Here is a 14,373-nt window from a genome sequence, read left to right as displayed (position 1 = left end):
GTGTCTGCCGCTCCAGCTGTGTGTGCGCCCCTCCAGCTGTGCGCTGCTCCAGCTGTGTGTGCTGTTTTGCAGATGTCGGGGAGCCAGCCGCAGGTGGGAAGAGGCGCGCCCTGCCTGCGCTGCTCCAGCTGTGTGTGCTGCTGCAGCTGTGGGTGTACCGCTCCAGCTGTGTGTGCTGCTCCAGCTGTGCGTGTGCTGCCCCAGCTGTGCGTGTGCTGCCCCAGCTGTGTGTCTGCCGCTCCAGCTGTGTGTGCGCCCCTCCAGCTGTGCGCTGCTCCAGCTGTGTGTGCTGTTTTGCAGATGTCGGGGAGCCAGCCGCAGGTGGGAAGAGGCGCGCCCTGCCTGCGCTGCTCCAGCTGTGTGTGTGCCGCTCCAGCTGTGTCTGCCGCTCCAGCTGTGTGTGCACTGCTCCAGCTGTGTGTGCACTGCTCCAGCTGTGTGTGTGCCGCTCCAGCTGTGCGTGTGATGCTCCAGCTGTGTGCTGTTTTGCAGATGTCGGGGAGCCAGCCGCAGGTGGGAAGAGGCGCGCCCTGCCTGCGCTGCCGGGGGCTGTGCACGGGCTTCGAGCCGCACTCCTGGAGGTAACGTTGGTCCTGCCTGATCCTGCCTGAATGGGGCTGCTGCTGACACAACACCTTGTAGTGATGCTTCATTCCCAGTTTTTCCCCCTAAAACCACAGATTTGGGTAAAGAGCCCCTGATAGCAGCAGCACACCAGGACAGTGCCCAGCTCAGGGCAGGGCCTGCTCCCTGCTCCTGCAGGACAGCAAAGGGGCTGTGAGATGGAATGCAGACATCCAGATGTCGCTCATTAAAAGAGAATTATTGCCCTCTGAGCTGCCTCACAAACACTGGGCTCCTCTGTGCTCTGGGGAGCCCCCCAGCGTGCTGGGCCCGTGGTGGTGGGGCAGGGAGGCAGTGGTCCAGCTGTGCTGCTGCAGCTGGAATGCCTGGGATGCCTTCAGCTCCGCTTGTGATACCTCAGCTGTGTGAAATCCAAACTTTAAAGCACTCATTTGGTGGAAGTACAGCCATTTTTTTTATTGACTCCATTAAAGGCTGGCTGGACTCATTCTTACTCCAAGATCCTGCTGAAATCCTCGGGGTTGTGTCAGAGTTACTTTGCCCCTTTTGCTATTAGTGTTTGATGGCAGTGCTGGCCACCAGAGTGTCCTTAGACACTTGTCTGTGTGATTTATACCCATTATCATTCAAATTACAGTCAATTAAGCATCAGTTCCTTCCAGCAGTCCCTTTTTTAATGGCATGTAAAGATTCATAATAGGCAAGGCTAGTGCTGGTCTGTTGGAATCTGGTGAGGAGAATTATCTCCAATCTCGTGATGCTTGAAGGGGTTTCCAGAGTTCAGGGGAAGAAGCAGCTCCTTGTGGGTGGGAGACAGCAGATTTTGCATTGCCAGGACACAGGGAATGTGCCAGACACACTGTCAGAGGGCAAGGATGGATGGAATATTAGGAATTGTTCCCTGGAGGGTGGGCAGGCCCTGGATCCCTGGCAGTGCCCAAGGCCAGGTTGGACACTGTGGCTGGAGCACCTGGGACGGTGGGAGGTGTCCCTGCCATGGCAGGGTGGCACTGGGTGGGATTTGGGGTCCCTCCCAACCCAACCAACCCATCCCATTCCCCCCCGAGCCTTTTGTCCGTGCCACGAGCCCAGGCAGTGCGTGCCCCTGGGCAGAGGCTGGCAGCCCGTGCCCAGCTCACCCTGGGCGCTCTCTCGGGCTCTCCCAGGAAGATCTGCAAGTCGTGCAAGTGCAGCCAGGAGGAGCACGGGCCGAGCTCGGAGCTGGACGATGACCGCAAGGTCGGGCGGCTGCTGGCGGGCTCCCGGCACGCCTCGCTCACGGCCCGGCTCAAGGGCGGCGACGGCGCCCGCGTCTACAAGAGGAACCGCATGATCGTCACCAACCCCAACATCTCGGGCAAGGACCCCACCTTCGACACCATCACCTACGAGTGGGCTCCCCCCGGCCTCACCCAGAAGCTGGTAAGGGCACCCGGGGGGCTGGGAGCAGAGCTGTGCCCTGCAAGGGGGTTATGGGCAGGAACGGGAACCCGCGTGTGCCTCGGGGAGCAGAGGGTGCAGAGCACTCGTGTTTGGAGCACTGTCAGTCAGCAGAGCAGGTGGGAGAGGGGGATGGAATGCCTTTGGGGTTTATGGGTTTGTTTACATTTCTAGGAGAAGCCTTAATGGATTTTACAACTAGAAAGCTCTTAGTCTTTTGGTAAAGCCCATCTGCAGTAAAAGCATGGCTGGGGAGAGATCCCATCCCTGCTGCCCTGTGCAGCCCATGCCTGCTCCAAAGCCCCAGGCTGGATGTAAGAATGACTCCTCCAGGCCTTCTGGGGGTGTCTGGGCTGGGCACGCAGAGGAGCAGGAGTGGGGCTGGTGGGCAGCTGGGTGGTTGTGCCCCAGGGCTCCTCCTCTCCTGCTCTCAGAGAGCATCCTGTGCTGCTGGAGGAGTCCTTGCCTGGGGAGTGGGCTCGCAGGCCCATTCCCGGGGTCCCTCACAGTCCCTCTGATGAAGAACAGCAGCCCAGCCGTGTTCCAGCAGCCTTGAGGAGCTTCCTGCCCCAGGAGCAGGGGTGGGAGGGCTCCCCGTGCCCGGGTGTGAGCCCGGTGAGAGCTGAGCTCAGTGCCTGAGAGCTCCTGCCTGCAGCTCTGCCCACTGCTGCTCCCTGCAGCACCACTCTCATCTCAGCCCTGGAGCTGGGCATTTCTTCCTTACAGTTTAAGCATAATCTGGTCCAAATCAAAACAGTGTTATAAAGAGAGCTCAGTGTAAAAAGGTGAGATAGGGAGTGTGGTCCCCTTCCGAGGGCTGGATTCAAAACCAAGCCCCCAGCCCAGCTCCACCTCCCTGCCATGCCTGGTTTCCATCTGGACCAGCTGTGTGGGAAGGGGTGGAAGTGGTTTTCAGCATGGGGAAGTGGGAGCCAGCAGAGCATTTCTTGTGGGAAAGCCTTTAGCTGGCTTTTCACTGTGCTGTGGTGTAAAACCTTCTGGGTGCCATTGTTAGGAGTGAGCAGTGAAGAGCTTCTGCTCCTCAAATGAAACAAATAGCTGCAAGCTAGTGATACCAATCAACAAAAAAAGCTGCTGAAAATGCAACCAGAGATCTTTTAAAAGAAGAATTTGGGATATAGGTGTGAAAGTCCAGCTACAGCCAGACTGGTTAATTTGGCTTAAAGCCAGTTGTCCTGAGGGCTTGGACAGGCTGGGTTGGGGCTGAGCTGTGCGCTGGGGATGCTTCATCAAGGCCCTTCCCTTCCCTTCCCTTCCCTTCCCTTCCCTTCCCTTCCCTTCCCTTCCCTTCCCTTCCCTTCCCTTCCCTTCCCTTCCCTTCCCTTCCCTTCCCTTCCCTTCCCTTCCCTTCCCTTCCCTTCCCTTCCCTTCCCTTCCCTTCCCTTCCCTTCCCTTCCCCCCAGCCCAGTCCCACACTCCTGATGGCGGAGGTTTAAAAACTTTATGAAAGTTTTTGGTCTCTTTATGGTGCCAGGACAGGCTGGAATGGCTCTTGGTTCAAGTAAACAAGGAGCAGGAGCTTTGGAGACAACCTTGATAAATTCTGGCTGGCAGATCAGCTTGACAAGCTTTGGGCAGAGGTGTTGGATGTCAGCCACTCTGGGGATGGTTTCAAAGGTTCTTGTGCCAGAAGGCTGTTAGTGCACAACTGCCTGGCTCCAGGGCTTTCCTCCTCAAGGCAGGCTGCAAACCTGGGACCCTTTTCACCTTGTTTTGCTGAAGTGGACGGTCAATAACAGGAGGAAGTTCAGAGCATTCTTGTTAAGCCGTGCCTGCAGAAGTCATGAACCAGATACTTAGGTCCTTGGAGACAGGGAGAAGAACAGATCATAAAAAAGCCCCAAGATCCAGTGGTGAGCAGTGAAAACTAAAATGCTCTTCCTCCAAATTACCTGCACTCAGGCAGCATAGTGAAGCACTGGCCATAACAATAAGTGATAGCAGCAGATGTAGAAACTTCTTATTCTTCATGGCAGTTTTTGGTGTCAGGTTGGACTTTTTGGACTTTTTCCCCCAATCTTTTCTCTGGACACATTTTTTATTGACATCTGCAATTATAACTTCAAGCATTCCCTTGAAATCTCACTGCCTGTCTGGGCAGATACTGCAACCTGCCCCTGAGCAGGCTTTAAGTAAGCCTTTAAAAAAGCCTTGAGGCTTTGCTTTCCTCATTCTCAGCACAAACACTTTGTGTTGGGAATGGAGTTCCTGGAGGTGGGGCAGACCAGGAGGCTCCCGGTGCCTGTGCTGGCCCCTTGCTCTGGTGTAAATGTTCTTTAGTCTCGGCACATCAGTGGATTGAGGTTTCTCCCCACGTTGCTGCTCTGCTGGAGCTCTGCTGTGCTGGTGGTCCTGCTCTCACAGCATCAGTTCAGTTGTTTCCTGTCCACTTGTGGGGCAGAGCCTGGGAGGAGCAGTCAGGGAGTCCTTGTCTCTTTCTCCTCGTTCCTCTTAGGATTCCTCGCGTCTGTGAAAGCCATTTGTGCACCAGGTCACTGCCCAGCATCCCACAGCTCTCCAAGCAGCTCTTCCCAAACTCCACCTTGTCCCACAGGGCAGCAGCCTTCCCAGGAAACCGGACATCAGCCCTGCCTTGCACAGGGGCACGATGTACCGTGCTGATGTCTGATATCCCAGTGTGCAGTGATTTAACTTGCACCCCAAGAGGGAGGAAAGAAGCCCTGCTTCCATGGAATCATTATCTGCTGCTGTTGCACATTTCCTGTCAGGAATTCCGCCCATAGCACTGCTCTCTGCCTCAGAGGAGCCAAGCTGGAAGGCACTTGGAAGCTTTTCCTGACGTGCTGAAGAGTTCAGTGCTGGGCAAGAATTTCTGTGCTGAAAAGCCCAGCCTGAACCAGCCTGTGTGCCACAAACAGTTAAATCTCTTTGCTCAGTTCTTTAAGCTGGAGTTCTCAAGTGCTGACCCAGTAAGAAGGAAATCTAATGCAGCTGGATGCTGGTCTAGCAGGGAATGGCAGGGAGCCAACTGGCTGCCCTGTCCCTCTTCACACTACAATAGGAAAATGCCGGAGTGGGAAACTCCCTTCCCCTGCTTGGGCCAGGAGCAGTTAACTGTGCAGCCCCCGTGGGCCACGGGCACCAACCAGCCTCACACTGAGAGGGGTTTATCTGCTGCTGGGGTCCTGTTAAATCAGAGCCTTCATTTGGGGCACTTTGTGGGCATTTCCTTTCTGTGGCACGGGGCATCGGTGACCAAACCCTTCCCTCTGCTGTGAAACCAGCAGTCAGGTGGAGCTGGTCAGTGTCACAGACTCACTGCCAGCTGCATTTTTCCTTGTTATGATGATTTCAGTACTGTGTGTCCCATGCAGTACACAGTCTGTGTGTCCCCTGCAGGCCATGCAGCGCTGTGTGTCCCATGCAATACACAGTCTGTGTGTCCCCTGCAGGCCATGCAGTACTGTGTCCCCTGCAGGCCATGCAGCGCTGTGTGTCCCCTGCAATACACAGTCTGTGTGTCCCCTGCAGGCCATGCAGTGCTGTGTGTCCCCTGCAATACACAGTCTGTGTGTCCCCTGCAGGCCATGCAGCGCTGTGTGTCCCATGCAGTACAAGGCCCCTGTGTCCCCTGCAGGCCATGCAGTACATGGAGCTGGTGCCCAAGGAGCTGCAGCCCGTGGCGGGCACGGAGGGCGCCTGGCAGCGGCGGCGGCGGCTGGCACGGCAGCTCCCGCTGCACGACCAGGACCCGGCGCAGTGCCGCGGCCTGGCCGAGGGCGAGCAGCAGCTCATGCTCGACTTCGTGACGAGGTACAAGGCCGAGGCCCTGGGCGTCGGGGAGGTGGCGCTGCCGGGCCAGGGCGGCGGGAAGAAGGAGGAGGAGAAGGCCCAGGAGAAGGGCATCGAGCCCAGCACAGCCCCCGAGTCACCCAACGGGGCCCTGGAGGGCACGGCCGGGCACTACGTGAGTGAGGGACGGGACGGGACGGGACGGGACGGGATGGGATGGGATGGGATGGGATGGGATGGGATGGGATAATGGGATGGGATGGGATGGGATGGGATAATGGGATGGGATGATGGGATGGGATAATGGGATGGGATAACGGGATGGGAGCTCTGGGGCTGCTGCAGGCTCAGGGAGCCACTGGTAATAGATTGGGTCTCCACTCCAGGGGCAAAACCTCACAGCAGGCAGGGTGATCTGTGCCTTGTCCCCATCCTGCTCCCAGGGCATTCCCCGTGCCTGCTGCAGGCTCGGTCTCATCACGATGCTTTGGAGCAGCACTGTGAGGGCCTGGAGGGCTCCTCTGCTCCAGCGAGCCCTGCTGAGCACAAGGGTCCATTGGCAGGGCTGATGAGGGGCATTCTCCTCTTCTTCATCTCCTTTCTCTGCAGCAAAGGCCTTGCTGGGCCACCAAGGTCAGGGAAATCTCACTGTGGGAGCTGGTTTGAGCTCTGGGTCCTTGGCAGGTTGAAAGGTTGGGCATGACACGTGTCTGGATGATATGGGCAGTGTTTCAGTTGAAAGCTGAACTTGATGATCTTGGAGGTCTTTTCCAACCTTCTCCATTCTGTGATGCAAGTCAGTATTTCCAAGTAGGCTTCTTACCCCATAAGACCTCAGATGGCAGGAGGTGAGGGGCTCTGTCCAGTTAGCAGAACATGGAGATGGTGTTCCCAGGGCTGTAATCACTCTGGGGAAATGGAAACAGCTGCCCTGGGTCGCTGGGCACACAAATACATTTCCACAGAGAAATGGCTGAGATTCCTCAACACCCTTTTAGATTTATATCCCCCAGCGCTGTCTGGAGTGCTGCTGAGCAGATGCTTATCATAAAATATGGTGAGTGGAAATACCTTGTCCTGGTCCTTGTGAGGGTGACTTGCAGCAGAGGATTTAAAGCTGAAAAAGCAAATGGTGTCCAAGTGGTTTTAAGAGGAGATTCCTTCCTGCCATTCCTGCACTGAGGTTGTACATGAAAGAGCAGTTTTCATTTTCAGTCCATATTGGGTAATGTCTCCCCTCTGCCATGGTCTCTTAGCATACTGCTGACTTTGAATCCAGTGGCATGGTAAGGATTTTCACTATTGCAACAAAACACTGAATTTTAAGATAAAAAATAGCCAAAAAAGGAAGGTTTCCTTTAAACACATCAATAAGTCATCCTAGCAATGAAGGTTTACTTAAACTGCGAGTTTGTCCTTTCAAATAAATAAATACATAACTGTGATGTTATTCTCCTTAGTTTGAAGCATCATTTCTCTCAAGGCACCAGCTGAAAAATGGAGCAGCTTTCAGAGCAGTGGCAGATCCTCTGGGACAGCCAGGCTGTGCAGCCCAGGCATGGCAGAGCCGGGGAGGACTGGGGACACTGACCCCATGTGCCTCCACATCCCTGCTGCAAGTCTGTCCCACGGGATGGGTGCTCTCACAGAGCTCAGAATCCTGGCCCCCACAACTGGGAACTCCTCTGGTGTTAAAGGTTTGATTCCTGCCCTGGAATCAAATCCAGTCCTGAGGCAATTGATCCAAATGAATCACTGTTCCCAAAAGCCTGAGGCCAGCAATGCAGGGAGTGCTCAGAGTGCTGGTGGTGTCTGGGGGCTCCTCCTCTGGGAGCTGGCACTGCAGAGCAGGAGCTGGGCATGAGCAGGGTGGGAAAGCCAAGAGAACAGGACACTTTCTTGGCCAACACCTCAGCTAATAAAGTGTTCACTCCTCTGCCTGCATGATGGAGATGTAGGAGCACCAAGCTGTAATCCCACCTCAAACTTGAAGGATCACCTCTTTGTAGTGTGTAAATAGCAGGATGTGGAAGTTATACAATGCTTGGGAAAAGCCTTGTGAATAGATTTTCCCTGTGAATAATTTCCATAGAGAGAAACAGCAAAATAAGTTGTTTTTTTAACAGTTCTTGCTGGCAAGAAACTTGAGCTCAGGGCTGGAAGCTGCAGTGTTTGTTCTTGCTTTAGATCCTGCAAGATAGCAGGGCTGGCTGCTGGGGCTGTGGCCCCGGGGCTGGCAGGGCAGAGGCAGCTGTGGGGTCTGGACTGGGCTGACCCCAAATCTGGGGCCTCGGGGAGGTGTTGGGGGCATGGGAAAAGGCCTGGGTCTGTGTGATGGCTGCAGAGCCTGGGAGAACCCAACCCAAACCATTCTGTGGTTCTGTCATTATACCTGTTAGAAGCTGTTGACTTCAATTGGGGTGTTTTTACTTGTCATCTGACCACAGGGCCATTGCCAGTCCCTGCCCCTGTGCCACCTGGAGGGGACACTGCTGTGCCAGGGCTCTGGTGGGGCACAGCAGCGTAACCTCAGCCTGTGTGACACACAGGCTGCTCCCAGCTTCAGTGGGAGCTGGAGCAACATCCTGCCAGCCTCCGAGTGGAGCTTCAAGGCTGGCTCTTCACTAATCACAGGATTGCTCTGCAGGCACAGATAAAGAGCAGACCTACTTGGTCTGGTGTGTAATGTGCGTGGATGCCATTAATCTTGAGATTAATCACATCTAATTCTGGCTCTTTGGCCTGTTAGAAATAGAAAACACTTGCTGAAATCTGTGGAGTGACAGCTGAGTTAGGCACAGACAGAAAACGGTGGGAAAAGACCAAAGTTCCTGATCTCTTTTCAAATTTACATCTCTGATGCGCTGCACTATGGGAATTCTTAGCTTCTTGGAGAACCTTTGTGTTTTGTCGGGGGTATCGGTTTGGAAGGGTCCCAGAGTCGCTGAGAATGAGCTGCCCAGCAGCGTGTGCATCCCCCTGCCCACGCTGACCCGCACCCCTCCCCGCAGCGCTGCGAGGCGTGCCAGCAGCCCGTGCCCGGGGACTGCCCCGTGGTGTACGCCGAGCGCGCCGGCTACTCGCGCCTGTGGCACCCCGCCTGCTTCGTGTGCTGCCGCTGCGCCGAGCCCCTCGTGGACCTCATCTACTTCTGGAGGAGCGGGGCCGCCTGGTGCGGGCGCCACTACTGCGAGAGCCTGCGGCCCCGCTGCGCCGGCTGCGACGAGGTACGGACGGGGAGGGAGCCCCGGGCCGGGGCAGGGACCCGGGCAGCTGGGGTCTCCTGCTGGGGAACGACCCGAGCCCCTGGGATCCCCTGTGCCAGGGCACAAAGTGACCAGAGCCCCTGGGATCACCTGTGCCAGGGCACAAAGTGACCCGAGCCCCTGGGACCCCCTGTGCCAGGGCACAAAGTGACCCGAGCCCCTGGGACCCCCTGTGCCAGGGCACAAAGTGACCCGAGCCTCTGGGATCCCCTGTGCCAGGGCACAAAGTGACCCGAGCCTATGGGATCACCTGTGCCAGGGCACAAAGTGACCCGAGCCTCTGGGATCACCTGTGCCAGGGCACAAAGTGACCCGAGCCTATGGGATCCCCTGTGCCAGGGCACAAAGTGACCCGAGCCCCTGGGATCCCCTGTGCCAGGGCACAAAGTGACCCGAGCCTCTGGGATCCCCTGTGCCAGGGCACAAAGTGACCCGAGCCTATGGGATCACCTGTGCCAGGGCACAAAGTGACCCGAGCCTCTGGGATCACCTGTGCCAGGGCACAAAGTGACCCGAGCCTATGGGATCCCCTGTGCCAGGGCACAAAGTGACCCGAGCCCCTGGGATCCCCTGTGCCAGGGCACAAAGTGACCCGAGCCTCTGGGATCCCCTGTGCCAGGGCACAAAGTGACCCGAGCCTCTGGGATCACCTGTGCCAGGGCACAAAGTGACCCGAGCCTCTGGGATCCCCTGTGCCAGGGCACAAAGTGACCCGAGCCTCTGGGATCCCCTGTGCCAGGGCACAAAGTGACCCGAGCCCCTGGGATCCCCTGTGCCAGGGCACAAAGTGACCCGAGCCTCTGGGATCCCCTGTGCCAGGGCACAAAGTGGCCCAAGCCTCTGGGATCCCCTGTGCCAGGGCACAAAGTGACCCGAGCCTCTGGGATCCCCTGTGCCAGGGCACAAAGTGGCCCAAGCCTCTGGGATCCCCTGTGCCAGGGCACAAAGTGGCCCAAGCCTCTGGGATCCCCTGTGCCAGGGCACAAAGGGACCCGAGCCCCTGGGATCCCCTGTGCCAGGGCACAAAGTGACCCGAGCCTCTGGGATCCCCTGTGCCAGGGCACAAAGTGGCCCGAGCCCCTGGGATCCCCTGTGCCAGGGCACAAAGTGACCCGAGCCCCTGAGATCCCCTGTGCCAGGGCACAAAGTGACCCGAGCCCCTGGGATCCCCTGTGCCAGGGCACAAAGTGACCCGAGCCCCCGGGATCCCCTGTGCCAGGGCACAAAGTGACCCGAGCCCCCGGGATCCCCTGTGCCAGGGCACAAAGTGACCCGAGCCTCTGGGATCCCCTGTGCCAGGGCACAAAGTGACCCGAGCCTATGGGATCCCCTGTGCCAGGGCACAAAGTGACCCGAGCCTCTGGGATCCCCTGTGCCAGGGCACAAAGTGACCCGAGCCTATGGGATCCCCTGTGCCAGGGCACAAAGTGACCCGAGCCCCTGGGATCACCTGTGCCAGGGCACAAAGTGACCCGAGCCCCTGGGACCCCCTGTGCCAGGGCACAAAGTGACCCGAGCCTCTGGGACCCCCTGTGCCAGGGCACAAAGTGACCCGAGCCTCTGGGATCCCCTGTGCCAGGGCACAAAGTGACCCGAGCCCCTGGGACCCCCTGTGCCAGGGCACAAAGTGGCCCCTGGGATCACCTGTGCTGGGTGGGAGCCACCAGTGGCCCTCTGCTCCTGCCAGTGCCAGGCTCAGCCAGGGCTTCTGAGCAGCCTGGGCCGGGGGCAGGTGTCCCTGTCCTGGGCAGGAGAGCGGGACAAGGTGGCCTTCACAGGTCCCTTCCAGCCCAGACCATCCTGGGGTTATTCTGTGTACCCATTCCTGAGCTCCACGGCTGATGGGCTTGGTGGGAGCTGTGGGGTGGCTCTCCCTGATCCTGCCATGCTCCAGCTTGGTGGGGTGGTGGAAATGAGCAGTTGTCTGTCTGTCTGTCTGTCTGTCTGTCTGTCTGTCCCGTAGATCATCTTCTCGGAGGACTACCAGCAGGTGGAAGGGCTGGCCTGGCACCACAAGCACTTTGCCTGCCTGGAGTGTGAGACGCTGCTGATGGGCAAACCCTTCACCCTGGCCAACACCAGCCTGCTGTGCAGCACCTGCAGCCAGAGCAGGGCCTGAGCAGGGCCAGAGGGGCTCCCACCTGGACTGGGGGCATTGGGAAACACAGCACGAGGGGAAGGTTACCAATTTAAGAGTCTGACTGTTCACTTGCAAGCAGCTCCCTGTGCCCTGGCATCCAGCACAGCGTGAGGAAGGTGTTTCCTTGGGGCCCTCTTGGATCTGCCAGGGAGCCCTTGCGCCCACGTGTACCTGCCAGGAGCACCTGGAGAGGAAAGCAAAGGAGGGGCTGGGCTCTGCTGGCTTTTGTCAAGTCTGTCCAACCTTCTTATGACTAAGATCTTGCAATAGTCTTTTGGAAATAACACATCTCAACAGTAACTTCTGGCATACTAAACCTACAGTTGTGGTCAAAAACAAGGGGTGTTTGTGGTTTTTAAATCCTTACTGGAATTAGGCTAACAGGCTGCTGCCACTGTGCCAAGGCAGTGGGTTGGAGGAATGTGATCAGCTTGCTGAAAGCAATGGTGTAAAATTGCCACACGCAGCTGGGGCTTTGTCCTGTGCAAAAAAAAAAAAAAGCCAAGGAGTGGGCACAGAGGGCAAGGGGAGAGGGGCAGGGCAGGCTGTGCCTGGTCACTGGCTGACTCAGCCCCTGGAGCTGCCATCCGGGAACTGGAACGTAAAGAATTTTGTGGAAAACAGCTTTATCAGCTGTCCTAGGGGGCACAGTGTGTGTGTGTGTGTGTCCCTGGGATGCTGCTGTGCCACTTTTCCCTGCAACACTTCAGTGACCCAGGTGCCAGGCAGCGGGGCCTTCCTGCGTGGGGAACACTGGGGACACTGGGGTCCCACTGGGGACATTGGGGTCCCACTGGGGACTCTGGGGTCCCACTAGGGACACTGGGGTCCCACTGGGGACTCTGGGGTCCCACTGGGGACACTGGGGTCCCACTGGGGACATTGGGGTCCCACTGGGGACTCTGGGGTCCCATTGGGGACATTGGGGTCCTGCTGGGGACATTGGGGTCCCACTGGAGACACTGGGGTCCTGCTGGGGACATTGGGGTCCCGCTGGGGACATTGGGGTCCTGCTGGGGACATTGGGGTCCTGCTGGGGACTCTGGGGTCCCACTGGGGACACTGGGGTCCTGCTGGGGACATTGGGGTCCCACTGGGGACATTGGGGTCCTGCTGGGGACATTGGGGTCCTGCTGGGGACTCTGGGGTCCCACTGGGGACACTGGGGTCTTGCTGGGGACATTGGGGTCCTCCAGGGCACACTGGAGACACTGGGGTCCCGCTGGGGACTCTGGGGTCCCACAGGAGCCAGGGGAGGCAGCAGGGCCAGGGTTTGAGGTGCAGACAGGGCTGAGCTCTCTGCCAGCCCCATGGGTGGCACTCCTGCTGCATTTGGGGACCCACATGGACACAGGAGCATTTCAGAGCTGGGATTTTCAGCAGAACTCTAGTTTGGGGGGTGACCCTGCCCTGTTCCCTGCCTGGGGAGCTCTGGGGGAAAAGGGGATCCCCTCCAGGCCAGGCAGGGCTAAAAGCCAGCCAGCCTCAGGCGGTGGCACGGAGAAGAGGTGGCGCCAGGCTGCAGAGGAATGCAGGTGGGAGCCTGGGCAAATGTCAGAGCAGAGGCACGGGCAGAGCAGGGCTTTGGGAGCAGAGCAGGGCTTTGGGGACACCCTGGGTGTCTCTGACAGGAGGGGGCCAAGTTCACTTTATGCACGATGAAAGGCTCCATAGAGACCTTGTAGACCCTTCCAGACCCACAGGGCTCCGTGAGAGCTGCAGAGGGCCAGTGGACAAGGCGTGGTGGTGGCAGCCCCGTGCAGCATGTTCTGAGCTGTGATTTTGTCATGTAGAAATTGTAATTTGTGAAGTCCCTGCTCCAGCACACACTTACTGCCTTCAGGCTTTGGGACTGCTGGCACCTGCTCAAGCCCTGCAGGTATTTCTGCAGCTCATAAAATACCGTCTGCTAAAGAAATTTACTGCAATTAAACAGCTTAACAAAATCCTGTGCCTCTCTAGGGTCGGGAGCAAAAGCGTGAAATTAATGCATCAAGCAGCTCGGAACATATGGGAGCCTCCAGTGCTGATACTGGAGATGAAATTCAGGGTGGCCATGGACTGATCCTCCCCAGCAAGGACAGCATTTTAATTTGGGAGCTGCAGAGGACAGAGCCCGTCCTGCCCTGGGATGGCACAGGGAATTTGTGCCTCCTGTGTGAGCGTCCAGCTCCAGTTTAAACTCAAGCATTCTGTGTAGTTGTTCTAAGTACGACTGACAGTACATTTGAATGTTCCTAAAACTTTAAATAAAGTATTTTGGATACAAAACCCCTTCACCTGCTCCCCCAGTGCCAACCCAGCCATGAGCAGGGGTGGGAGAGAGGGAGGGCAGAACCTCCCCACAGAGAAATAACCACTGCCTGGGCAGAAGCCACATTTCAGCAAATGTTTTGCAAGCTGAAGTTTTTCAGAGTTAACTGCTCTGAATCTGCAAATATTTGCAGTGCTGTCTCATCTGTGGTCCCCCTTTTTTTTGAAGAAATTTTGCGCTCTCCTAGCGTGAGGAAGGCTACTGCAATTAAGATTGGGAGGGCATAGGAGAGGGCTATGATGAGGTTGATTAAGAGAGTGTAGTTAGTCGTGGGAGATGGTTTGAGTTAAGCTAGGGAGAGACTTGAACCTCTGAGTTAGATGCTTCTGGAGCTGCGCAGAGAACCATCAGCCTTGTCCTGTACAGCTTGTGTCCAAAGGCAGCTCTTTGCCTGGGTACCTCCCCAATGAATGATGCAGACCTGATTGATTGGAATGGAAGGGATCCCTGTTACCTGCCTGGGTGTAACAAACAGCCATAAAGAAGTTGTTGGTCCTGGGTAAAACTCAGTAAGAACCTCGTCCTGGGGTGGAGGACAATCGCCTTAAACAGAAACTTTTAAGGGGCTTTATTAGGCAGTCAATTCTAAAAAAAATGTGATTTCAGATACCTGTAACTAATAAACCTCAAAATTCAGTGGCTGCGGGCGAGAAAAACATAAACCAAGGCAGAGTGAGTTGGCTGTATAAACACTACAATAAAACTTGCTTAAAAGCCCCAGAGAGAAAAATGCAGAGGTGATAAAGCAGCTATTCATGAAGAGAGGGTGCATTTCAGTGGAAACTTCCTGAGACCTGCAGCAGCTGCTGCTTCAGGGCAGAGCTAAAGAAAGCCCCTGTGGCTGGGTGTTCTTC

The 14,373-nt window shown here is 56.8% G+C and overlaps 1 protein-coding gene across 1 annotated transcript; it reads left to right on the top strand.

Moving 5' to 3' along the window:
• The first annotated feature begins 474 nt into the window (after nt 1-474).
• Nucleotides 475-11,541, top strand: LMCD1 (LIM and cysteine rich domains 1). The gene is made up of 5 exons (XM_058032037.1): nt 475-581; nt 1,752-2,007; nt 5,645-5,974; nt 8,811-9,026; nt 11,029-11,541. The coding sequence occupies exons 1-5, from the start codon at nt 493-495 to the stop codon at nt 11,182-11,184; spliced, it is 1,047 nt and encodes a 348-aa protein (XP_057888020.1). The 5' UTR covers nt 475-492; the 3' UTR covers nt 11,185-11,541.
• The last annotated feature ends 2,832 nt before the right edge of the window (nt 11,542-14,373 follow it).

The sequence above is a fragment of the Melospiza georgiana genome, chromosome 11 (genome assembly GCF_028018845.1).
Source record: "Melospiza georgiana isolate bMelGeo1 chromosome 11, bMelGeo1.pri, whole genome shotgun sequence".
Lineage (NCBI taxonomy): Eukaryota > Metazoa > Chordata > Aves > Passeriformes > Passerellidae > Melospiza > Melospiza georgiana.
The sequence above is the reverse complement of the archived record's forward strand: the minus strand, read 5'-3'. Positions and strand labels throughout refer to the sequence as shown.

Coding starts and splice junctions, on each gene's coding strand:
- LMCD1 (XM_058032037.1), top strand. CDS start 493: ATGTCGGGGAGCCAGCCGCAGGTGGGAAGAGGCGCGCCCTGCCTGCGC. Junction 582..1,751: donor TTCGAGCCGCACTCCTGGAG/GTAACGTTGGTC, acceptor GGGCTCTCCCAG/GAAGATCTGCAAGTCGTGCA. Junction 2,008..5,644: donor CCGGCCTCACCCAGAAGCTG/GTAAGGGCACCC, acceptor TGTCCCCTGCAG/GCCATGCAGTACATGGAGCT.